The sequence below is a fragment of the Fundulus heteroclitus genome, chromosome 17 (assembly GCF_011125445.2).
Source record: "Fundulus heteroclitus isolate FHET01 chromosome 17, MU-UCD_Fhet_4.1, whole genome shotgun sequence".
In the NCBI taxonomy this organism is placed as follows: Eukaryota; Metazoa; Chordata; class Actinopteri; order Cyprinodontiformes; family Fundulidae; genus Fundulus; species Fundulus heteroclitus.
The window spans coordinates 14,330,338-14,355,987 of NC_046377.1; the positions used below are offsets into that span (position 1 = coordinate 14,330,338).

The 25,650-nt window shown below is 38.4% G+C and overlaps 1 protein-coding gene across 2 annotated transcripts in view; it reads left to right on the forward strand.

The window, feature by feature from the left end:
* The first annotated feature begins 5,927 nt into the window (after positions 1-5,927).
* The window catches only part of tspan11 (tetraspanin 11), a 48,263-nt gene continuing 28,540 nt past the window's right edge, over positions 5,928-25,650 (forward strand). The window contains exons 1-8 of one of the 2 annotated variants that reach the window (XM_021309430.2): positions 5,928-5,966; positions 6,206-6,381; positions 8,290-8,427; positions 9,910-10,101; positions 15,735-15,809; positions 17,835-17,939; positions 18,305-18,463; positions 19,331-19,417. In XM_021309430.2, coding sequence (XP_021165105.2) covers positions 8,341-8,427; positions 9,910-10,101; positions 15,735-15,809; positions 17,835-17,939; positions 18,305-18,463; positions 19,331-19,417 — 705 coding nt within the window. In that variant the 5' untranslated portion in view covers positions 5,928-5,966; positions 6,206-6,381; positions 8,290-8,340. The remainder of the gene's footprint in view (positions 5,967-6,205; positions 6,382-8,289; positions 8,428-9,909; positions 10,102-15,734; positions 15,810-17,834; positions 17,940-18,304; positions 18,464-19,330; positions 19,418-25,650) is intronic. The other variant, XM_021309426.2, reaches the window with a different exon arrangement.

The window sequence follows — 25,650 nt, forward strand, 5'->3', positions numbered from 1 at the left end:
TTTCAGTTTTCTGGTGGAAGGCCAAATGATTTGTATTCAAAATTGCCAATAATTCAAAGAGTTTATAATGCCATGAATACTAGCTTTAATTGGCATTTGGAAGCAAAACCAGCAGCACAGACCCTCCACCGTACTTACCACAAGGTCTGTGAGCTTTTTCCACGTACCCGTGTTTGAACTATGCTAGAAAGTGTTTGTTGCTGACAAGGTCAATTATCTTATCTGACCAAAGAACACAGTTCCAGTTAATGTCCCACGACTTCCATGATTATGTTGTTGGACATGGAAGGCTTTTCCCTGAAGAACTGGTTGGCATGTAGATAAAGTCCTGCATTACAAATTAAAGTTCCTCTAAGGACCAATCAGGTTGAAAAAGCAAACAAACAAAGCATTTCTATAGTTTAATAAAATACTTCAGTTACTGTTAAATATAAGGAAAAAGTGCTTTAGTCATTATATTCTAAAGTTTTTTGTTTTTTTTTAATAAACTATTTTTTGGGCTTTTTTTGCACTTGTATTATTTATTTTACCTAAAAAGGTCTCTTGAAATTAGTTTTTTGTACTTATGTTATTTATTTATTCATTCGTTTTACCTAAAAAGATCTCTTGAAACAATTTTTTTTTGCCCTTATATTATTATTTCTTTTTTATTTTACCTGAAAGGTGTCTTGAAATGAGTACATTCTTTAGAATGAATTTAGCAGCTTCGCCCCAAAGATGCATGGAAAATCATTTACAGGTAAGCCTTCATGTTTTCACAGTGAAGGGACAAACAATTATCCCTGTAAATAAAGAAAGTAACAGAATAAAACCAGATGGGAGCCTGCAGAATCAAAACTACCATTTTTATGCCTGAAGCAATGTAATATTGCCCTTTTTCCGTTTGTTAAAAAGAAAAGAAAATCCCCTTGGCTGTCTTATTAGGATGGGCTTGGCTGCAAGTGGGCCTTCAAATCAGATTCTACTTTGGGCTTCACTCAACCTTTGCACAAGTTGTCATCCTGTCAAGGGTACTTTTCTTTTATGCTACCATTAGCTGATGTAAATGAAAAAAAAAATAAAAATAAAAGATTAGTTGTATAAATATTTGATTGCAAATTAGAGTCAAACCAGCAGAAGATTTTACCTTCTCTTTTACAAGACAAACAAAGTGCATCGGATAGTCAGCGTTCATCTTAGGAGGTAGAGCACATCTGTTGGCGCCAGATGTTATGGGAACCCACTCAACAGATGTTCACATAAAACTGCGATCTTCACAGAAGTTTTGGAAGTTGCTCGCACAACACAACAGTCCCTTCATCCACTGAGAATGATAGAAGTTTGCACAAATTTCCCCTGTAAAGCACTTAAAAAATCGATCTCCCCGAGGAATCATTCTGAGTTTTGACGGAAAACCTGGCACCGGTTCACTCTGTCTCCTATTTCTTTTGACAAATTGTCTGGTGCTGTGCCATATTCCGCTGTTCCATCTGCTTGACAGTGAATTCCCATTCACACACTGCTTTTAGTTCTGACGTTTCCTCAGTACTTAGTATGTATTGCTGGGCTCTGAGATGGGAGATGTTGCCCTAAGCGTTCACAGTGATAGTTTTCCTAATTTACTTCCAACAGCCCCTGGGGTATACCCTGGTTCTGACTCAGGATCAGTTCTTTTTCTTCCATCAATTAAAAGTAGCGGAGAGGAACTCAAAAAAAAGGAACTCTACGTAGCGTGAGCTTCCCTGAAATATCTTGCCGTTGCGATCGTGCTGCATAAATAACTGCCATGGTTACCTCTTGAAAATAAAGAGGCTCTGTTTCTAACTAGGTCAGGTTGACATGTTTCATTACCTCCAGGAGAAGTTGACCACAAGAGGTCAGCCACTGCAAAACATTCAGTACTGTGAACATAAAAAAAAAAAAGTCTTGCTTCAAGAAGCAAACAAATCGAAGCAAATAATTTAACAGCAGCATCTTCTTCTGTAGGTAGTTAAATCAAAAGATCCCATAGGAGGAACGAGTTTGGTGCGTTTTATTTTCAGCTGTGTATCTACTTCTCCTTGTGGATGAGAATGTATTTGTCAAGCACACAGTGAAGAATATCATGTTTGTTTTGTCTTTAACCATGTTGTGCTTTACATGAATGCCCAGTCATGTCCTGACCTTCACTCGCCTGCCTTTGGGAGAAATTATTTAAGAAGCAGCGACGCACAAAAGCACTGGAGGTGATTAACGAACCCCTGCAGAAACAGGCCACTCATAGAAAGGAGCTGGCTTCCGTGGAAACTGCCTCTGCCACCTTCTGTCACATTTCTGGAGACTGAAATCCATTGTGCTCCGAACCTTGATATCCTTTCTGTTTTCTTACTGCAGCTGGATGAGCTTTATTCGGGGCAACACAGTATATTTAAGCTTGATGGATTGCAATTATTACTAACTAATGTTGTTTTGGCAGACTGATTGTCGCCAGCCAAGGTACCACAAATGCCTTTGGCCATCATTTACTCCTAATAGTTTACATATTAAATTACTCTTGTGGGAGATGAGGCAAAAATGTACTTACCCAAGGGTCTGTTTTGGCAGAGGAGGAAGTCTGGTTCTAATGAAGATCATTGTGTTAAAGATAATGAGTGATCATTCGGAAGTCCGTATAGAATTTTTTTTTATTATTATTATTGATTTATATAGAACTGCCTTTTGGTCTAATTTGCAAATATCTTTTCACAGGATTGCCATTCTGGCTATGTTGCTGTCCCAGTTCTTTGTGGGCGCTAAATGATTTGGCTGTTTATGAAGGTAAAACCAAGTTTAAGAGAGTTCTGTTTATGTTCATCGGTCCACTCACAAAACTGGTAATTCACAGCTTGACCTGTGTTGAACAGGTCCATTGTCAGGTTTCAAAGCTTTCAGATCCAAGAACACTGAACCATCTGTCAAGCATGGTGGCAGCAGCATCATGTTAAGAGTACTTTTTGCTGCAACACTGGATAAAGTAAAAAAAATAACAATATGTCTAATTCACCTAAAATCAACAACCTGGGTAAAATTGGGTGGTCCCTAATACCCATGATCCCATTCCCACATCAAAATGGTTTGGAGATCAATAAATCAGACTAACCATAACCCTCTGGGGACAGTTGATGTACATCCATCAAATTCCATTGTCAACCTTCATTTCTATTCATATCTCAGTGAAAATATACAATAGAGTGACCCTGTAAATACTGTGTGAAAGCCCAGGGTTCAACTTCTGCATTATCACTCTCACCAGCATGCAAGTTACCGGCCTATCACACAATCAGTAGGGCTGGTTTTCAATTTGTCGTTTCGCTTCAAAATGAGTGTTACTCAGGTTCAGGAATTATGAATGAGTGCGACCGTCTAAAGTGCCAATAATGAGAAGAAGAAAAGAGGGTTGGAGGAGGTTATTAAGGGAGGAACATTGAGATGGATCAGGTGTCTGGGGCTTTGATTCTTCTGATGAGGAAGATTTTGATTATGGAACACAATCATAAGCAGACTGGTAATGTTCGTTGTTTTACACCTTGGCAAACTGTAGCTACCAACAGTCTAGCATGGTGGTGGCCGCATCATGCTCAGGGTTTGTTTCCCTGAAAACTACCTCTAAATATTAGAATTTCATCTCAACTCATCTTATACACAGGTGAAATGTGTTTCTATAGCCACCTTGTCTCAAAACATCCGAACATCCATCCATCCATCCATCCATCCATCCATCCATCCATCCATCCATCCATCCATCCATCCATCCATCCATCCATCCATCCATCCATCCATCCATCCATCCATCCATCCATCCATCCATCCATCCATCCATCCATTCTCTCGCATCCATCTGAGATCAGGTCAGCACAAGATAATGGATGGATGGTTCTTTATATAAAAGTCTTTGATGTTGTATAGTCTATCAGAATTATATCAAGAAACACTGATGGTCCAAATGGAACATTAAAATCCCAAAATAAACATGACGTTTATGTCCATGATGACTGTAAACTTCTGATCCTTTCCAGAAAGATTTCGTCTAAGCGAACCAGATAAAGAAATCTTGAATCAGTTTTAATCATCAAACTATCCAACTAGCAACAGCAAAGGATCAAGGGATAAAAGTTCCCCGATTAAATTCATGTTTAGGTGGCTACATTTATGTACATATATGATGAATAAATTAGAAAATACATACATTAGATAAATAGATAAAAAAAAAAACATTTACATAATACATTGCCAGGCCAAAAAAACAAAAGACACCACCACCATTTTTGAAAATTGGTAGGATAGTGGGGACCCATCGTCTTTGAGGAAAAAATGTGGCAGGAAAAAAAATCCTGAATGATGGTGATCACTTAAACGTTTGGTGAAATCAAATAGAAGAAAAACAACAGTAGAACTCTGGGGTATGGTTAATAGTGAATGTAAGAGCATTTCCACATTGTGAAGGGAAGTCAAGGGACTGGGACTGAACAGCTGTGTAGCCTTAAGAAAACCACTAATCGGTGAGGCTAACTGGAAAAAAGACTTCAATTTGCTAGGGAGCATAAAGATTGGACTCTGGAGTAATGGAAGAAGGTCATATGGTTCTGATGAGTCCAGATTTACCCTGTTCCAGAGTGATGGGGTTGCTGCAGTTGGTCAGCTCCAGGTTCAGCAACAGTATGAGCTCAAAGAATGAGGTCACCTGACTACCTGAACATACTGAATGATCAGGTTATTCCATATGGATTTTTTTCTTCCCTGATGGCACGGGCATATTCCAAGATGACAATGCCAGGATTCATCAGGCTTGAACTGTGAAAGATTGGTTCAGGGAGCATGAGAGTTCACTTTCACACATGGATTGGCCACCACAGAGTCCAGACCTTGACCCCATTGAGAGTCTTAGGGATGTGCTGGAGAAGGCTTTGTGCAGCGGGCAGAATCAACCATCATAATATACAAGATCTTGGTGAAAAATGAATGCAACACTGGGTGGAAATAAATCTTGTGATATTGCAGAAGCTTATGCCAAAGTAACTGTGTGTCGTAATCAAAGCTAAAGGCGGTCCAACAAAATATTACAGTGTGTGACCTTTTTTTCTTTTGGTAGTGACCTTTTTTTTTTTGGCCAGAGAGAGTACATTAATTCATATTAATGCAAATATGTCTCTAATTATAATTTACAATGTTTCATAACTTCTTTAATATATTAATGTTGAAATAATGATTTGGAATGTGCATTTTACACCAACAGTCTATACTGAAGCATTTTTTTCTTTGATTGTTTCATAGTCCTATGTTTCAACGCATCTTTTATTCCAATCCATCTGCCTAGGCAATCAAAGTCAGTGGGCGAGGGTAAAACTGCTTTATATGAAAACAACAGTAGAACACGGTTTATAATAAACTGTAATTAATGATAAACTGTAAAATAGGAAATATTTTAATATGGACATGACCATAAATTATTTTAAGATCTGTTTAAGTTAACAATAAACTTATGATTTCTATGTTTCCACTGTTTAATTGATAATTTAATAATTGTTGATACTTTTAAAAATGATCTATCTATCTATCTATCTATCTATCTATCTATATATATATATATATATATATATATATATATATATATATATATATATATTACTTATTTATATGCATATATTAACTTTTTTATGTTGATTTTTTTATTTATCTTTTAACTTATTGCAATGTGTTTGAATTTCATCAAAATGATAGAAACATTTATTTCTAATCTAATTTCCTATTGGATGGCAGCACTTTTGGTCCTTGATGTTGAGCAAAGCTGAACTGCTCTATTTACTCTTGCACAGCCCCCCCCCCCCCCCCCCCCAAAAAAAAAAAAAAAGTAATTAAAGGAGGGTGTGGTGTAACCAGGTTTGTGTCCCAACTGCTGGCAAATAGAGGCTCCTCCCCCAGCGCTGTTTTCACAGGCTACCAACAAACGTGCAACAGACGCCAAATATACGGTATTAACAACATTTATCCGATTGCCAGAAACAGAAGTGGAAGGAAATTGTATTTTAAAACACAAGAAAGTAGTTCGGTCCACCAGCACGTCGGCTTCATATCAAAATATAAATGCATGTGGCTGTCAAAACAATTTATATTTAGAGTCAATTCATAACTCTTTATTTTTTGATAGCAAAAATGCTGCAAGATTCGTGGAGCGCGCGTCATCTCTGCAACTCTTTCCGCTGACTGAAAGGTGCGGTTGTCCAATATACGAGCCGTACGCGAACGCAGCACCACCGAAGCGAACAGTGGAACACCCTCCTGAAAGCAAAAAGCTTGACCGGACAAAACGCCAAACTCTGCAGTGGCGTCCTCGGCGCTGCGAAGGAAACAGCAGGAACCCGAGGCCTTTTTTCCAGCACTAAAACGGTGAGTATTTAGATGACTGCGAGACCGGGACGTTTGTTTTTCGCTAAATATGCGGCAATGTTGTTAAACTTCATCCTGCGGCTCATCAACGCAGGTGTGCTTTTTATTCAGGATGCTCGACTGCGTATATCCCATGTCCGAGGAAGTGTTTATCCTGCGCCTTTAAAAAAAAATCAATACTTTGTTTCCGCAGTTTATTTCGGTGGAAGACAACATGATGTTCAAAGTTCAATAATGCCGAGGGCTGGGCTTTTCTTTCATAGGAATAAACAGGTCATTCAACGCGTCTCAGCACAGGGGACTTGAACAGAGCACAGCCAGGGAGGCCCCCAGTATTAAAATAGTTATGCTTGCAAAAATGTAGGTGATATTTATGTGGTATTGGTACTATAACTCAGTCAGGCAATTACGTTTAATTTATAGAGCTATATATATATATGAAAATAAATGTCAGAAAAACTGCTTTACACATAAAGCAAAGGACCAAGAATTCACACAACGACCAACAGAAAATGTTAAACTAAGTAACTACAATGGCAAATGCACAACTATGTGGCAGTGTTGAGGGGGAAAAAGTTGCATTCATAAAAATGTTCATGTTAAAAAAAAAGAAATCCTAAAAGACACAAAGGTATGTCTTCTAACTGTAACCATAAGAGAAATAAAGATGCAACATGAAACTGTTATTTATTGACAGGTGCAAAAAGTTACCCAATACACTCTACATTGCTCAGTTTAAATGGAGGGAAGGACAACAAAAGTTGCTCCTATAAATCAGAATTCAGTCGATAAGCATCTGTTATCTGTCATCCATGTTCATATCAATAAAGGTTGAAATATATATATATATATATTGTTGATGCAAACTTTATCTGCGGTTATCTATAACCATTTGTCCTCGCAGCATCGGTGGATGTTATCTGGTGTCTATCCCTAGCGGTCATTGGATGAGACACAGGGTGTCCCCTAAGCAGGTTGCAAGTCTATCACACGGCAACATGCGCCCACTCAGACCTAATGACAGTATAGAGTTAATACACCTTACAGTCATGCTTTTGGACCCTTGGAAGAAGCCCGAGATACCCGCATATCAACGGGGAGAACAAACTCCATACAGAAGATCCCTGGTAGGGATTTGAACCGAGGACCTTCTTAACAATGGTTACCAACTGTACCACCCCACAGCTCTGTGGATTAAAACAGGGATACAAACAAGAGCTGATAAACTTACTATATGCTGTTACTAATCAGATCCCTAAATATAACAAAAAAAATCACAATATAATCACAAACCTCGTAATTTGTCTGGATTTACCTGATAGATGCAAAGTAGTGCACGCACGCATGGGAAAGTGAAAGGAAAATCATACATAGAGTTTTCTTTTTTTATATAATTAAGTATAAAAAGCACAGCGCATTAAAGTTTGGGGTTGTAACATGATGAAATGAGAATTACGTGTATTTAAAAAAAAGGGACACCTTTTGTCTTTATCTAAGGCTCCATAGACTGATACAGTTACTGTTTTGAGATTTTAGTGGCTGCCTCATTGAACCGCTTTTCGTCAGTGCTGTCAGCTGAAGGAAGGACTATAGATCAGTTTTATGGATTAAAGTGCTTTCTGGTGCCTGACCTTTTATTTACAGAATGAGGACCATACACTCTTCTCTATTAATGATTCAAAGGGTTGCAGTTTTTCCACGCCATGAATAATGAAAGTCCGATGAACTGCTCTTGCGTGGAAACAGAAATCTGACTTCTTTAGTCAAACAGCAAAGCATAGAAATCAGCGTGGAAATGGAAAATCTGATGTTGGTGCTGAAAAAAAAAAAACAACCCAAAATTAACTAGCTTCAATGGGATATTTAATTGCCTGTTTTTGCTCTTCTTGTTCATATATTGCATGAAAGGGGTAAACAAAATAAAGTCTGCACTCTCTGGACTGAACCACGGCTGAGAAGATGTCAGCGGCTTATAAAGAGGACGAGGAAGACTGGTTGACTGTTTGTCTCAAGTACCTGCTCTTTGTCTTCAACTTTCTCTTTTGGGTAAGTTGATTTCAATAAGAGAGACTTTAAAACATTGCTGCTTCGGCTTTACAGTCTGAAGAAGTAGACATTGCTGGATTATTAAGGGCTTGCATTTAATCAGTGGCAGAGAATATGAAACCTGTTCTTACTGCTAAAGTCACCGTTGGCTAAAGGCTACTTGTAACTTACTAATATAAAACACCGTCTGATCTGTTTGGGAGGGGAACTTTCTACTTTAGTCCTACAGTGGCTTGTAGACATGCATTACAGCCCATTTCAAACAGTTTTATCGAGTTTATAGGCGAAAGGTCATCATAAATAGTGCAACAATGTTAAAAAAATAGGAAAGGGACACATTGGTTTCAGCATGGGTCAGAAAAATGTGCCGATTGGACGAGTAATTTGTTCAGTACACAAATCTGACCTTGATGAAAGAGCAGCAAGAAGGAAGCCATTGCAGCACTTATGTGGCAGAGTCATGCTGTGGGGTTGCCTTTCCTCAGCAGGGACAGAAAAACAGGTCAGACCTGTTGTGGAGATGGATGGAGTTAATCTGTTTTATTTTCCTATATTTGAATCATGTAAAGCACTTTGCATTGTCTCTGTGCTGAATTGTGCTATATAAATAAATTTGCCTTGTCTTGGAGTTAAACACAGAGCAATCCAGGAAACATCTTAGAGGCTCCAGAAGCCTTGAGACGGGCGCGTAGGTTCACCTCCCTGCAGGGCAACACAAAGATTTAAATGTACTCGTGTTGAAATTGCCCAGTGCAAGTCCTGACCTAAATGGCATGTAGAATCCGTGGTCTGACTTGGAAAAGTCATGTTCTGACACTCTGACTCCAATCTGACTGAGCTGGAGCTATTTTGAAGTCTGAACAAAAACGCATCAGTTTGTATTTGCAAAGCTTGTTGAGAAACATCTAGTGTCAAAAGTTTATTTTTTTGATGTTTCAGGGTGCCTAAGTTCCCCTCCTCCATAGTCATGTCTTTAGTTGGACATATGTCTCTCTGTCTGTGAAAGAGAAGATCTTGCTTTTGACAGGGAGCAGAGGATGCAGGCAACTCTAAGGCATTTCCTATTTGTCAGCCCGTGAACCTCCTTAGATGTGAAAAGCAGATCTAGAAGCCACCCTGGGTCAGTCCCTCAGGATTGTTTGGAAGGAAGTTGTCATTATGCCTTTGTCTTACTCTGAAGTCTCAGTGCTCCTGTGGGTATTTTTTTTGTTGTTGTGCCACTTTTCCTTGTTTCTCCTCAGGTTTCCTGTCTCTTTTTCCCCTCTGTCCTAATTTATGACCTGCTTTGTACTTTTCCACTGTCCTTCTGACTCATCTAATGGCACTTAGCACCTCCTTTCTGAAAAAATTGTGCTGTTATTTCATCCTAGTCTTTTTATACTTTAAGAATAAATGGAAAGTTTTCTTAATAGCCACTTGCAACGCGTTTCCTAAACACTGATTCCTTTCTCGTTTTTTTTTTTTTTGCATTTGCATTTGCAGGTGGGTGGAGCTGCAGTGTTGGGTGTAGGAGTGTGGACTATGGTGGAGAAGAGCAACTACTTGAGTCTGTTGGCCTCCAGCACTTTTGCTGTCTCAGCTTATATCCTGATCCTGGCTGGCAGCCTGGTGGTCGTTACGGGCTTCTTGGGCTGCTGCGCTGTTATCCGGGAACAGAGAAGCTGTCTTTCTATGGTGAGACATGAGTTACAAGACGGTCATACGTAGCTTCCTGTTAAATCTGGCCTTTGTTTCCAGCCGTGAAGACATGAGGGGATGTGGCGTAACACATTTTCTTTACCATACTATTTACTGTTACGCTTTTATTTAAAAAAAACGTTCACTTTTCTTTGTGCTTTCCAGTTAAATCTAGTACCGGAAAGCTCAGCCAAAATGTGGCGGACAGAAAGCTGAATGGCAGGAAGGGAGGATTGTCTGTCAGTCTGTTTATCAGAATATCTGTAATTGAACTGGGTGTTGAAGCCGTGCCAGTCACTAAATGCCAGTCTGAGCTCTGGTAGTGGGGCTGTCCTTTGTGCTGCAGTGTACTATTTACTGCATTTCCCAAACTGTGTTTGCTATTTACAATATTTAGCACAATATTTTTCTTAAATATATAATAGGAAACAAGAAATAGACCTGTGAATTTTAAATAAACTCATCACCAGCATTAATGCCATATTCATTTAGGACTACAGCTGGCAATAAAACAATTCCAATATTTTATTTAGGAACAGAATAATAAAATGGTAGGCTTTAAATTTCAGTGAGATAGTCGTTACATGGACCACAATTTTATTTTTTATTTTTTTAAAAGCACAAGCTTGAGAGGAGATTGCAACCTGTGAACTTTATTTTTATGATTTTATGCATGTCATAAAACATATTTGCCCTTTTTTTTTGGGTACTATATTGTTAGTTGAGAAAGTGTAATTAATCCATAGTGTAACACAATACTTAATGGAAATCTGTGTTTATGTTGTAGCAAGTTTCGAAAATGAATGTCATTGGTTAATTTGGTTTTTCAATTTAGATTAAAACAGATGTTAATATACACACTGGATTGTTAATTTGAAATTGAATGTTGATAAATACTTGATAAATGTTTTTTGTTTTTATTTTGTTTTTTGCAATGTGGAATGATTCTATTTTTTGCAGCAAGATTTTAAGTATAATTGATACATTTTTAATGTGACTGATGTCAGAGCCTTTCCATGTGCCTACATTTAGCCTCCTTTATGTTTCAAAGTTGGTTTTAATGGGATTTTTAATGTCTTGGTGAAACATCTAGTTGTGTTCAATTTTGAACTTTCTGACCCAAGCCGTCACTCTAAGACTAAGATTGTTGAGGATATTCAGGAACAACCCATGAAGTACAAAGCCTCAGGGCCATCATAAACTAGAAACCACAGGAACACTGTTATGAATATTATCATGGACTGAGAAAGTCCTAACCGGGGACGATGCATCTGTTTCAGAATCAAATGACACGTGCACCAAATGCCTTCTGGGGAAGTATGTTCCGATGATGAGGAGAATAAGTTAGGTGGTCACAAGGATAAGATTAATATCTGAAATCTACAATTAAAGCTCTATTTGCACAGGATTTGTGTGACATTATGCCTTGTAATAACCCCCCCCGCCCCCCGCCCCCCCCATATGTCAGCTTTTTAGGTGGCGCATTGGCTCGGGATAACTGAAGTCTGAGAATTTGCTAAACTTTAGACATGCTCCGGACATGACGTTAGCGCGCTACGAATTGCGTTGCAGCTGCTCAATGATTTTACTGCCACTGCTAGCCAGCTGTATACAGAATGCTACAGTGCAATGCTCGATGTGATCCGCCATTTGCATCTAACATTGTTCCTTCTCTCCAGCCATTTTTTCGTAATCCTGTTCGTTGCCAACAGATAGTTTTGGTGGTCTGGGACCTAAAAGATTTTCAAAACATTGTAATCCAGCCTCCATTCTTCACCAAAAGCAAAAAAAAAAAAAAAAAAAAAAATGCGCTCAGGAAACAAAAAGCGGCTAGTTGCGTATTTGATCCCGCCCGGTTCTGCCCAAATCACAGAGATGCCTATTAGTATTATCACAGGACCTCGAAGCTTAGCAAAATATAGTAGGGAATTTGTGAGAGCATATTTACTTTACAAATTACTGAAATGGTCGAATTATCCCAGCCTGAAAGAAGAATAAACGTAATTAGATTTAGAAACCAAAATGATGCGTGTGATGCTCACGGTAAGTGTATGTAAACCCGCCTAGGCCAACACTTATAGGATGAAGAAGATTGGCATTAGTAAACACGGAAACCTCTGACGGTCCATTCAAATGGTCCTAGATAATCCCGTGTACACCTAGAACCCAAAGCATCCCTCTCTTGCACAGCAGTTTGTGCGGCTTCTGCTTTGGAACATGACACCAGTGCAGGAGCGTAACGCGGATCTGTTCTGTGCCAACCTTGTTTTAAAGATCTGTCAGACGATGGTGACAAATGACTCTGACGAGGCCCTCGCTGTCCTCATTATTTTACAAGGAAAGGGGCCACAGGGACAGAAGCAGGTGGGAAGTGAATGTTCTCTGCTGCAGGGCTATTTATAGGTCTGTCTATCAACTGTTGATGGATGCAGGAATATGAGAAAGCAAGGTACCTGCAGGAGTTGTGAGTGATGCGTACAGAGGGTTAGGAAAATGTTGTGCAGTCGCTTCAACGCAACCAGCCTCCATGTGCTATTTATAGTCTATTGGGAAATAGATGTACAGTTTGCTCTTTTTGTTAACACAGAAACTGAAGGTTTTCATATTCATCTCGTAACCAGGAGAAACCGAGTAGGTTGTGTTTCTGCATGACACGATTAATGGGATAACTACAACAGCAGAGCATCATGAATACAGCTTGAAAGTTTTTCTACAAACAAGGGAATTAGATATTCACAGCTTACAGTGGCGTGAAAAAGTGTCTTCCCCCATACTTATACCTGTGACCTCTCTTCATTTGGCCAGGTTTATTACACTAGCAGTGAGTAGATTTCAGTCAGTCCACTGGCTGCAGATGTAGTGGAGCAACACTTGTGAGCAGCATGTTTTTAAAAAGCCAGTTAAATAACTTTTGCCGCTAGTTTTCACAATGATGCATTAAAAACTGGTCAATGGTCTTCCCGTCAGATTATTGTTAAACCAATATGAAAGGTGGGAAATGATTAAGCTGTGGCTTTTTTAATATTAATCTATTGCTGATGTCAAACTGTCTGATCTCCTGTCAGTGTTGACAGATGTGTGATGTAAAGCTAATTGCCAGACGTTTCTGTAGGATCCGCTTTTATATTGTCGAATGTCATATATTGAACAACTTGGTACAGATTGTATAGATTTTTATTTATTTATTTTAAGGTTGGTATCAAAAGTAATTTAAAAACATGCTACCAATCAAATTAAGCACATGCATGCCTCTTGTTACGTCACACAACAAAGCATGGCTTTTGAATAAATTCATTTTTGTATTTTGTTTCCAACTTTATCTACAGTTTTTAATCAAGTTCCTCCTTCAAAGGGTTTTACTTTTATTTTGAAAGGCTGGAGCAAATCGTTTGAAAACGGATTTTAGAAAGAAAATTGGTAACTTAAAAACAGAGCTTTGTGAAGCGGGCCAGCACAAACTGAAGTGGTCAGATTTTATTATCGAAGTTGTTCAACTACTATTATAAACCAAGTTTGTATAAGAATCTCAGAGGTGCATAACGACGACCTCTTGTGAAGCTGTGGACTGTCAGAACATAAAGTTGCATCCCACTAAAGTCCATGTTTTTACTTCAAGTTGATTGACATGGGTGAAGTCTGGTAAACCTGACATTGTGTGATTGAATAGCTGTTAGCCGTTCAGCACTCCAAGGACCTAATTATTTTACAATTAATAGCTTTACCAAACCTATCCTATTTAAAACTAAAAGTTAGATCCCTTATTATTAGAGCTGAACAATATATCCAATCAGAATCATCAAATTAACGTGCATAATTACAGTACCTAAGCACTGCTTGGATTATGTTTTGTTATCAACAGCAACATTGCAGTTAATTGACTTCCTTATATTTGCAGCTCTACTTGAAATCCAAATTGATGTCGGTCGTTCCAGAATCTGTCAAATGTTGTTCCTCCACCATAATGTTTACTAATGCCTTCTAATCTGATGTTGTTGACTGAAATAAACACAATTTTTTTATTTTATTTATTTATTTATTTTTTTTAAGATTATGTGGCACTAAGGGGACATTATTCATTCAGGCAACTCATAGTAGCTAGACAGGAAGAAGGGAAGAGACAGAAGTGGAAATATGCAGTAAATGGCCCAGGCCTTGGAATCGAACCGGGGACATTAAAAACGGGGTTGGACGATATTTCAATAACGGTATATATCGATCAATAGCAAAAATGGGTCAATAAGAGTTCAATAGAATAAGTTTTCTTATGAATTTTAGCCATGTAGGTTAATATAGTCATTACATCCTTCAAACCAATCACAAACACAGACCCAGGAATGCTCTGTCACTAAGCTCCGCCCCCTTCAAAGAGTTCAGAGAGCACATGTTATTTTTTCTTTTTTAAAAACTTGCGGTTTTGGTGAAAAGTTGGTTGAATAAAGGGTTGGGTTTAAATTCAGTGTTTGAGTACTGTATCTAAAAATAGGTCGCTAAGCAACAGCATAAAATGGCCAGGGCTGCACTTAAAATATGTTTTGTCTTGTTGATAATTTTCCATATTGATCCAATATGATTTCTCTTTTTTTCAATATCGTCCAGCCCTAATTGAGAACTTTAGTCTCTGCATGCGGTGCACCTGCTCTACCACTAATGAAATAAGACAAAAAAATAAATAAAATAGAAACTTAAATTCTACCTTTTAACCTGACACTCTGATTTACCTTTTGTATAGAATTAAACTTGAAATAAGCAGATTATTCAATCTTTGCAGGTCTTCAATGTTTTACTATATTATTTAAACATTTCTCCCATTTTTAAATTAACATCTGTTGGTTTGTTCTGCTATTTTTCCAACACTTCTCATTGGTTCCCTGCAGATGTCTACTACCAGTGGTTTGGCATCACTTTGTCTGCCACTGGGCAGGGGGGATGAAGCATGTGTCTCTATAATGGGCTTTGGAAAAGCATCACTAGATCTGTGGTCACACCTTTTCGTCACGCTCTGATAGCTGGCTCTAACTAGTTCTGTATGTTCGTGTTATATGCCGTGTTTGTAATGGGTGCAGGACCCATTTTGGGAATAAATTTATTCTTATTTGAGCCAAGAAAAGTTTTAACCTCCCTCATTAGGCGTACACAGACAGCCATCTGTTTAGCACAGCTTTCTTACTGTACTGCCTGTTTCTGGCTCCTTTTTGGTTAAGATTTTTTAGAAGTAAGGTGCTTCAACTTAACTTGATATTTCAAGCAGTATTAATGTTTTTTTCTTCTTCTTTTTAATTACCAACAGTTAGATTGAATATTTGCTTTGATTCACCCAGGGCCCACTTAAAGATCCCCCAGAGAAATCAGATTCTGCCGCCTGTCGGTTGCATTCTGGTTGTCTCATCTTCCTGCGGCATAGCCATCTGTGTCAGAAGTGAGAGATGCAACTGAATGACAGATGATGGAAACGTATATTGAGCCATTAAAATTTTAAGCAGCTTGAATCGGCGAAAAGTTAGTTGAAGTGACAAGTGCGCTGATGATTGTGGAGCTAAAATGTTTCAATGCTTTAAAATTAGCATTTTAGGTTCAGATTTATTGAATATCTCATTCTTTCTCTTCTTGTCCTTTTTTTGTTTGATTTGCAGTATTTCTTCTTACTTCTGTTGATTTTCTTGATTGAGCTTGTGGCCGGAGTGCTGGCTTACGTTTACTACCAGAGGGTAAGTACTAAATGCTCATTATTAAACTTCAATGCACTGCATTTCTAATGACCATAAAGCGGAAGAAACTCCAAAAGACATTTGTAAAGGCGTGAATTTGTATTTAGCCCCCTTTTACTCTGTTAACCATAAATTAAACCTAGTGCCACCAGCTGCTTTCAGTATTCACCTAATTATTAAGAGTGAAACTGTGTATATTTTATCCATGGTTAAATCAGCTTCTCTGAGAAGATCTGAGGTTTGTCTGCAAACAAACATAAAAAACAAAGCAACGTCATGAAGCCCAGTGAGCACAGCAGAGGTGTCAAGGATAACGTTGTGGAAATTATTAAAATAAAGTTGGACTGTAAATATGTAAAGTTTTTTTTTTGTTACAGCATGTGTCAATCTTCAGGTGATTTAAAAAAAATAAAATAAATTAAAAAAACCTCAAAATGATGGGAATTGAGTTTTCAGTTTTGATGCATTTAATAAAATTATTTTTCTGTTTGGGAAATCCATGTTTTGGTTTTAAAGTGTAACTCAACCCAAAGTCAACTTTTCTTGCAGATAAATGAAATATTAAAGTAGATGTCAAAATGACAGAATTCCTGTCATTATGTATGTATGTATGTATGTATGTATGTATGTATGTATGTATGTATGTATGTATGTATGTATGTATGTATGTATGTATGTATGTATGTATGTATGTATGTATGTATGTTTATAAAAAAAACTAAATTAAATAAAAAAGCATTCTTGCAGCATGATGCTGCTACCATTGGTGTGGATTGTGGGTCAATTACAATGTATGTTAAAAAGCATCTGCATAGAGGTTAACTATCATTGGCATTGTTTCGATAATAGATTTCTGCTTTAAGTGAGTTCACTTGATATAAACAGTCTTATTGTTTGCGTTCTTTCGTCTTCTTCCACTTATCCGGGGTCGTGTCATGGGGGTAGCAGCCTTAGTAGGGAGGCCCAGACTTCCCTCCCCGGTCACTTGGGCCAGCTCCTCTGGGGGAACCCCAAGGCATTCTCAGGCCAGACGAGAAACATGGTCTGTCCAACGTGTCCTCGGTCTTCCTATGGGTCTCCTCCAGGTGGGACGTGCCTGGAACACCTCACCAGGGAGGTATTCTTCATCCTGACCAGATGCCCGAGCCACCTCAACTGGCTCCTCTTGACGTGAAGAAGCAGCAGCTCTTCCCTGAGTCCTCTCCGGATGACTGAGCTCCTCACCCTATCTCTAAGGGAGAGCCCAGACACACTACGGAGAAAACTCATTTCAGCCGCTTGTATCCGCAATCTTGTTCTTTCGGTCACGACGCAAATCTCATGACCATAGATGAGGGTAGGAACGTAGATCGACCGGTAAATCGAGAGCTTCGCCTTCTGACTTAGCTCTCTCTTCACCACAGCAGACCGATACAGCGCATGCTTCACTGCGGATGCAGCACCAATCCGCCTATCCATCTCTCGTTCCATCTTATTCGTGAACAAGACCCTGAGATACTAAAAGTCCTCCACTTGGGGCAGCATAGGTAGTGTATGTAAAAAAAACAACAACAACCAAGCAAGATATGGGTTAAAACAGTAAAAGCTGTAATTCAGATGGAGCACTTCAAAAAGATCTATCTCCAGGGAAGTCCAGCTATCTAAATTCTGAGCTTAAAATAATTTATCAAAAGATAAGAATTCACAGTATTAGCTTGTTTTTGCCTTTAATGCTATATTCACACCTGCATAAAACATAGTAACAGCAGCATTCAGTCGTATTTTTTTTTTTTATTATTCTAAACCGTCTGATCATGTTTCACAGATGTAACCCGACTTAAACCTGTCGTTTCACTTACAGGCAAACCTTTGCTTGTTGCCCATAAATGCAATATATTTCTGCTTTGGGTGTGCTTGACTGTAACCAAATTATTTCAGAAATGAAGAAAACTTTGTGGCACACACGTTTTACTCCCTAAAATAACAAAAGCTCCTCCATTTGTTGCTCTCATTCTGTGCTTGCTCTTTTCTTTATCTGCTTTCTAGCTGAGTGACGAACTGAAAGAGCACCTCAACCAGACGATGACTGAGAATTATGCTCAGCAAGGAAAGGAGACAATCACCGCTGCCGTAGACCGACTGCAACAAGATGTATGGGATGTTTAAGATTTAAACAGTTTAGTGTAGTTTATGTCTCAGCGTGCTGCCTCTGTCAGCTAGCATAATCAAGTCCACTTGCTGTAAATTATGTGTATGTTGTTCAAAACTTAAGATGTGAACTCAGAATTTGTTTTTTCATTATAGTTGATGTAAGGAATCGTTCCAGAACTCTCAAGAAATTAAATCAGTGTAACCTCAGTGAAGCAGACGATTAGCTTTCAATTGCAGGAGTTACAAACCTTAAAAATTACGATGTTAGAAAAATAGATTTCTATAAAGCAATATTTTCAATGTTTGGATGCCCTTAGGTCGATAAGACTCCAGTCAGCCCTTTTTCTATGTTTCTGCTGTTCCAGTTCAAATGCTGTGGCAGCAACAACTCCCAGGATTGGATGCTGAGTGTGTACATTAGGTCAGAAGAGTCAGGAAGCAGAGTGGTCCCTGACAGCTGCTGTAAAACCATTACCCCTGACTGTGGCAGGAGGGACCATCCCTCCAACATCTATAAAGTGGAGGTGAGTAATTCACCTCCTCAGTGAAGGGATGTATGTAAGTTCAAATGCATTTGGAATCAAAGTTTATCTAGTATTGTCACATATGAAAAAAAATGCAACATTGCAATATACAGTGCCTAAAATGCCCCTTGTAATTTGTCATTTTCATAGGGATGTAACGTATAGTCCAACACAGAAGTGCATAATTGTGACGTATAAGTGAAGAAATACGTGTTCTTTTGTTTTTTTGTAATGTATAAAAATCTAACTGTACATCACCCAGAGCTCACTATCCCTACAATGAAAAATAGTTGTGGTAGCAATATACTGTGAGGATGCTTTCTTGCACCAGGCTTACTAGAAGACTGCATGTGAGACCGTCCTACAGTGCAATTTTTCTGTATAAAAGAGGAGCAGCAGTGATAACAGAGTTAGTGTATCCACCGATAGAGTTGTCTTTCTTCAAATGAATAAAATATTAGGTTTCCAGTGCTTATGCAGTCTGCAAACGAGGTATTTTTTTTGTGTTGAATCCTTCAATTTCACCCTTTTTTATTTTATATAACTCCCAAATGCTTGGGTTGTGTGGTGAGGCATAAACATCAAGACTTTCACATTCACATAAAATTGTCACCACAGGCATTTGATTCTAAATACATCTGTGATGTGTTGGGTTTAGGTTAAAAAATTTAATAGGTTAAGTCTTGTTTGGTAACAAGGCTTAAGTGACATTGAGGTTGGAATATTAGATAAATAAAAATTAAAACCCCTTTCATCTGCAGCATGTTTTCTTTGCTGCAGTAATTTTGTTTCCCCAGAGTGGAAAACATAATGGTGTTCTGTCGGTTCTTTAGACTCTGTTGTAAATTGATTATATTTTTCCTTTAGGGTGGTTGCATCACTAAGCTGGAGCAGTTTCTTGCAGACCATCTATTGGTTATTGGTGCAGTGGGAATTGGAGTGGCCTGTCTTCAGGTAAGTAGAACATGGCAGTGTGGTGCTGGTGGGTAGAGAAGTAAAATAAATTTTGACTGTTAGCAGAATAAAATATACCTTAATCAAATGGGATTTAATGTATAAAATAACGAGCCTGTATCCTCGTTGGTACAAAAACCTTACGAAACCCTGATGGACAGCTTTTTAGTCGTTCCATTACCAAACATCCAATATGACATGTCAGAAACCTTTAGATATTAGTGCTTTTCCCTTTTACAGGGATAACTGCTTCCTCATCAGTCCTTTTGTTGGTTCCATTCTGAAATGGACTCATGCTTTTAAGCACCGTGCAGCAGTTTGATGCATACGCTGCAATCAGCGATTACATTATGTCTACTCGCCTAGTTATACAACACAACCCTATGCAAAAACACTCCTGATGAAAGCATCAACAAAAACACACTGAAGTGTTTACAGGTCTTGTATCAATCGCCATTAGAAAAGGATCCTTTGAGCTTTGTTGGCTGTAGGATGATGGGGGTTTCTGTGCAGTAGGCTTACTTCCTACTGTTGCTGCTGCTGTGTAGGCCCCTAAATGCCCTAAAAATGTTTAAGATGAGAGGTAGAGGTTAAAGGACAATTTTGCTTCCCTTGCTGCCACAGGGTATTTAATTCTTATAAAATGAAGTGTTTTCTGTGCTAGCATTCAGTGGTAACATAAGTAACACTGAGTAATGTAGTTTTGTTTTTTTGCAAGTTGGCTACCAAGCTTGTTTTAACACTGTACACAAATTTTATGAACGTTTTGTGGGCTGCTCGGTGTGAAATGGGCATCAGAGCCCTTGGGGGGGGGGGGGGGATACATAAGTGTCTGAATTAAATCCAAAACAGTGAAGATGTGAAATGAGAAAAGATGAGATGCGCCGTCCTGTGGTGTTATCAATGCATAGTGATGTTTAAAAAGAGTTGCAAAAATTCAGCTTTCTATTGACTGGTACTTTAAAGAGACAGCATTTCATCCCTAAAGCATCAGAAGGGACTATGTTGATCACACAAAGAAGAGGAGCACGTAGGGTTTTCCTAAGCACAAGGATACACAATGAAAAACTGAGAAAATGGTTGGGAACTTAAATGTTTTTTTTTTTCCACATTTTCTGTCTGGTATTTATGGCAATGTTGATAAAAGCAAGACGATAAAGTATTGAATAATTAATTGCAATCTTTTTGGCTGTAAATATACCACTCCATACAATCAGAGCTTAATCAAAGCAAATATAATTTACCAACAATAAACATGTACTTAACTATCAGTCGTTTTCTGTATGTATAACTGTACCGCTGGACAATACTATTAATTTTTCATATTGGCAGTATATGGAATGGTAATTGCTCTTCTCTACTATAGGTCTACATTTAGGGTTTCCTTTGTATTGGGGAAAATAATTAGGAATTTTGATTTTTCTAAGTCTGGGTAAGTATGGAAAAAAGAACTGAGTGAACAAATGTTTATTTCACATTCTAATGCCTAAACAGTAAAAATATATCCAAAAAATGTGTATTGAAATTATAATTGGTTTCTTAGATTTTCACATCACCACTTTTTTTGTCAAGCTCAATTATTATTTTGGGTTTGGTTTTTGTAATTACTGAATTTAATAATCTTGAGATTATTGTATACCACAATCATTTCTATTGATTGTGGTACTGATGTCTGTTTCGGTCTGTTGGCTTTTTCTTTTTTTAATATTTCTGGCCTCTGATCAAGCCATTTACCTCTAAAGGTACGGTTTCATTGGCCCGCCTGTTATCTCTCGCCCTACTTGACTCCTCCCCGCACAGATTACTTTCGCCCGTTTTAGCGATTCCACAGGAAAAAGGGACACGCCTCCTGGCGTCCCCCGGACCCCATTCCCCGCCCTCAATTGACACTTTAAAGAAATCTGTGAGAAATGACAAATGATCAATATACACCATTGTGAATGAAACATAAATAAGAGAAGAAAATATAAATAATATTTCTATACCTGTACATGCAAGATTGTCTTGGACATTTTTAAGGATTAACCCACCTGTCTGATCTCTGCTTTGAAACATTAACACCTTTTTATACGAGATCTTTTGTCTGTGATGACGGGGTGAGGACAAGATTTTAACCACAGTGAAATTCTTACTCCCCTGAGTGTCTCCGTGGTGTGAGCTGTCACACCTTGCCCAGGTTCAGCTTCCCTGGAGCAGCCAAAGCTCGCGAAGTAAGCTGCTGTCTTGCCCCTGATATTTCAGACACATCTCGTTGTAATTTAAAGCTTTATATTAGATCTTTTGTCTCAGCCATGATGGGCACACGTTAATAGTTTTAAAGACTTATACTGCATGAACTGGATGGATGGATGAATGCAATATTGTATTATGGAGAGTGAGCAGAGTTATGCTGGTAGATACACCACAGTTTGATCTTTTGAAGTGGAGAGTTTTTCACCTCCCTTTTCCCAGGAGGTTGAGGGAGGCTTGTGGAGCCCAGTGGGGCAGAGCCTTATGCATTTGAGCTGTTTGAGACTGCAGCAGGCAGGCATCAATACGAGGGAAGGCAGAGAGGGAAGTTCACAGCAACCACGGTGAAGTTAGTTCTAGGCTGGAAAGTGGACATTCGTGCTTCAGCGGCATTTGCCTCCTGTTCGAGCCGATACAGGGAGAATGATCTGAGGCTGCTACTCTGTCTGCTGGCTAACTGTTGAAGCTGCAGAGCGCGAATATCCAATATCCAACCTAAAACCAACTTCACCACAGTCTTACACCAGCCCATTACTGGCTGCTTCAAGACACTAACGGCAGAACAATTGGTTGCTTTCACGTACATTTGCTAATAACAGATAAAAAGTTTGTAGATTTGTTTCTAGTTGCTTTTAAAAAAAAAAATAAGTCACTAGAGGGTTTGAAAAGTGCAACAGTGTTCGCTTTGGGGGCACAAGATGGAGCTGCTTTTACACCCCACAAAGACAGAGCTACCGACGTCACAGTCTCAGAATTACATCACAGCCACCGAAAGCAATGTTAATTCGAAATTCAATGCAAGACTACCATTTGACCTTAGGAGGGCACCACAATGATTATTTCAGGCACAAAAGCAGGATTTCAATAAATATACACAATTTTTTCAAAATAATGACCAGGATATATGGACAACCATGTTAACAGTTTATTGGCAAAAAAAGTTGATTTTGGGGTTGTGTTACCCTTTAAACGGGTCCCTCACTGCAAAAACGGATCTAAAAATAAGTAAAATGTTCTTAAAGTTAGTGTATTTATCCTTGATTTGAGCAGGTAAATAAGATTATCTGCCAATGCAATGAGTATTTTGACCCCTAAAATAAGATAATTAGACATCCTGCACTTGAAATAAGATGGTAGAGATAAATTGTTCCTATTTTAGGTGCAAATCATCTGGTTTGCCTGCTCAAATCAAGGACAAATACACTAATTTTAAGAACATTTTACTTATTTCTAGTTCTGTTTTTGCAGTGCTTAAAGTAGGACTATGTAAGTTTTGACCCAAGTATTAGCTTAGTTTGAGATATGTTAAATGATTTTTCAGGTCAATGTAAAGCACTTGGCACATATAGATTCGGTGTAGGCTGCCCTTCTTAAAAACTTGCTTATGTTACTTGAGAGGGTCAGATCTGTCACTGCTCTAGGTCACATGACTCATTCTAGGTTAACTCATTCTAGGTGACAGCAGTCTGAGCTCAGACTGCTGTCACCTAGAATGAGACACTTACCTGATCGGATATATTTTTGTTTCTCTGATGTAGTATTTAATCTAGAGGGGTGAAGGTGGCCTTGTCTTTACAAGTAACTCGATGACTTGTCAATCTACTGGTCCAAATTGGTCTCCTATCGCTATCCACGGGGGCAGATCATCTGCCATTACCCTCTCTGATGTAGAAAGTATTCCTGGATCAATGTGTGCTTCTGTGCTTTTTTTGTGTCTCTACTCTGACTTCTCCAACCCCCAGTCGGTCGTGGCAGATGACCGTTAACACTGAGCCTGGTTCTGCTGGAGGTTTCTTCCTGTTAAAGGGGAGTTTTCCTCTCCACCTTAGCTACATGCATGCTCGATATGAGGGATTGCAGCAAAGTCAACATCAATGCAGACGACTGTCCACTGTGGCTCTACGCTCTTTCAGCAGGAGTGAATGCTGCTTGTCAAACACTTGATGCAATCTGCTGGATTACTTTTGATAGGAAACTTTTTGACCAATCCATCTTGATGATTTGATTGAATTTAACTTTGTAAAGTGCCATGAAATGACATTGTGACGTTGTGAATTGGTGCTATATAAATAAAATTGAACTGAAGTGCTATCGGATTCCAAAACACGGCGGGAGACTTTAATTTTGCTACAATGCTGTGTTGCTGGAAGTTGCATGTCCAGCAACACTAGAGGCTAAAAGTTACTGTGCTGCTTAAAGTATGAACATGGTTTTTCTTCATTTTCATGGAGGTCAGCTTCAACTGTAGTTTAAGCTAGCACCACCAACATTTTTTTTTTTTTTTTTGCTAGCGCCACTAACATCAGACTAATGAGCCTCCATGTCGGGATCTGATAACTCTGACTTCTATCCCAGCCGATGAATCACTGTTGTTGCTTCTGGTGATTTATTTATTTTTACTCAGTAACTGATGTGATTTCAAATGTAACTGAGTAAAGTACTTAAATGAAATCATACTCAAGTACATGTAAAAGTTCATCTTTTGTAAACTTAAGAAGTACAAAGTAAATTCAAGCTGTACTTTATTACAGTAACTTGAGTAAATGTAACTAGCTACTTTCCACCAGTGCATACAACCAAAACTACAAAGGTACTTAATGTCGAAGGCGCCAAAGGACCAGTTTTATCAGTATTGGAATTTGTACAGATTGTTAGCAAAACTGCCTGAAAAATCTATAAATCTGAACTTGCAAATGTGTGGAATATTGAATTGAGTGGGAACTTTGACCTTGAACTGTGGGAAAGTTGGAATAAAATGCTTAGATTACTAAACGGCCAATATGTGCCTTTGTTTATGTGGTACAGCCTTACTTCATCTCTCATTGACTCACATTTTGCCAGTAACACTTAACATGACATTATATTTTTGTGTTTGTTTGTTTGTTTGTCTTTTTAACCCAGTAACTATAATTATTCTGACTCTCGTATGTTGCAAATGTCCTTGTTTTATATGTTTGGTTTCACTGTAGCTGGCCGGGGCACTCTTGACAGCCTGCTTTATCTATCTGCTCTATAAAGAAGAGGAAGAGGACTTTGGTGCATTGTAATTTGGCTCTAGAGCTTCTTGGTGCTGTAAATCAATTGGATAGACAAGGTTGGAAGGTGCTGTGGATATCTCACTGCATGGTTGTCCTTATTTGCATGCCTGCTCTGTACCACATACAAAATCTGCAATCTGCATGTATACGGAGTGTATGCAGCTTAGTTGATTTTTATATAATCTTTGTGCTGTTTAAAGCCCGCATGTGCATGGTTGTGGCTGTGTAATAAATGTTATAAGTGCCCTTAATGCATGTTATGGCAATGAAAAGTCATGGAAAATAAGGATGCCTATCTGATGAGTGGCTTAACTAATCAAAATCCAGACACTAATGTTCCTTTCTATAGTTTATGGGAAGCAGTGTGGCTGTTTTCACACCAGCTCCACATTTTAAAATGCATTTCAGAAAGTGGAAAACCCCAGTAAATAACTGGGCTTTAAGTTTTTTGTAAACCGAAAGAAATGCTGAGTCACACAGAAGAAAAACAGGACAAATGAGCATATAAACATCCATATATTGATTAATTTATAAGATTTAATTCTATTGCAGCCTGGAAGTGGGTGTTAAGAGGCTTCTGACATATTTAAATTTTTATTTTTTCAAATATGGTAAAAAGATAATCAGGCCAGCATACAGTCTCAAATGAAAGCAGTTCTTGCTCCTGTGGGCAATTTTTTCATGCTACACAGTTAGCTGAAGTCCCAATGCTTCTCTTCGGTACATAAGTCTTAGGAATTGTTTCGTCTGATGTTCCAATATATCCTTTGATTTGTACCCCTTTGTATGCTTGGGATCAGAAAAAAAATATTACCACTTAAAACCAGTTTTTTAAAAAGTAATTTTTGCTTATTTTTTGTTTAAATTCTCAGCATTTGAAACTTGATGACTTTTGAACACCAATTACCAACGTGTTTGTCTTTTAGGGCTTTAGACTCAAACATGGCATTTTTGTCCATATCCCTA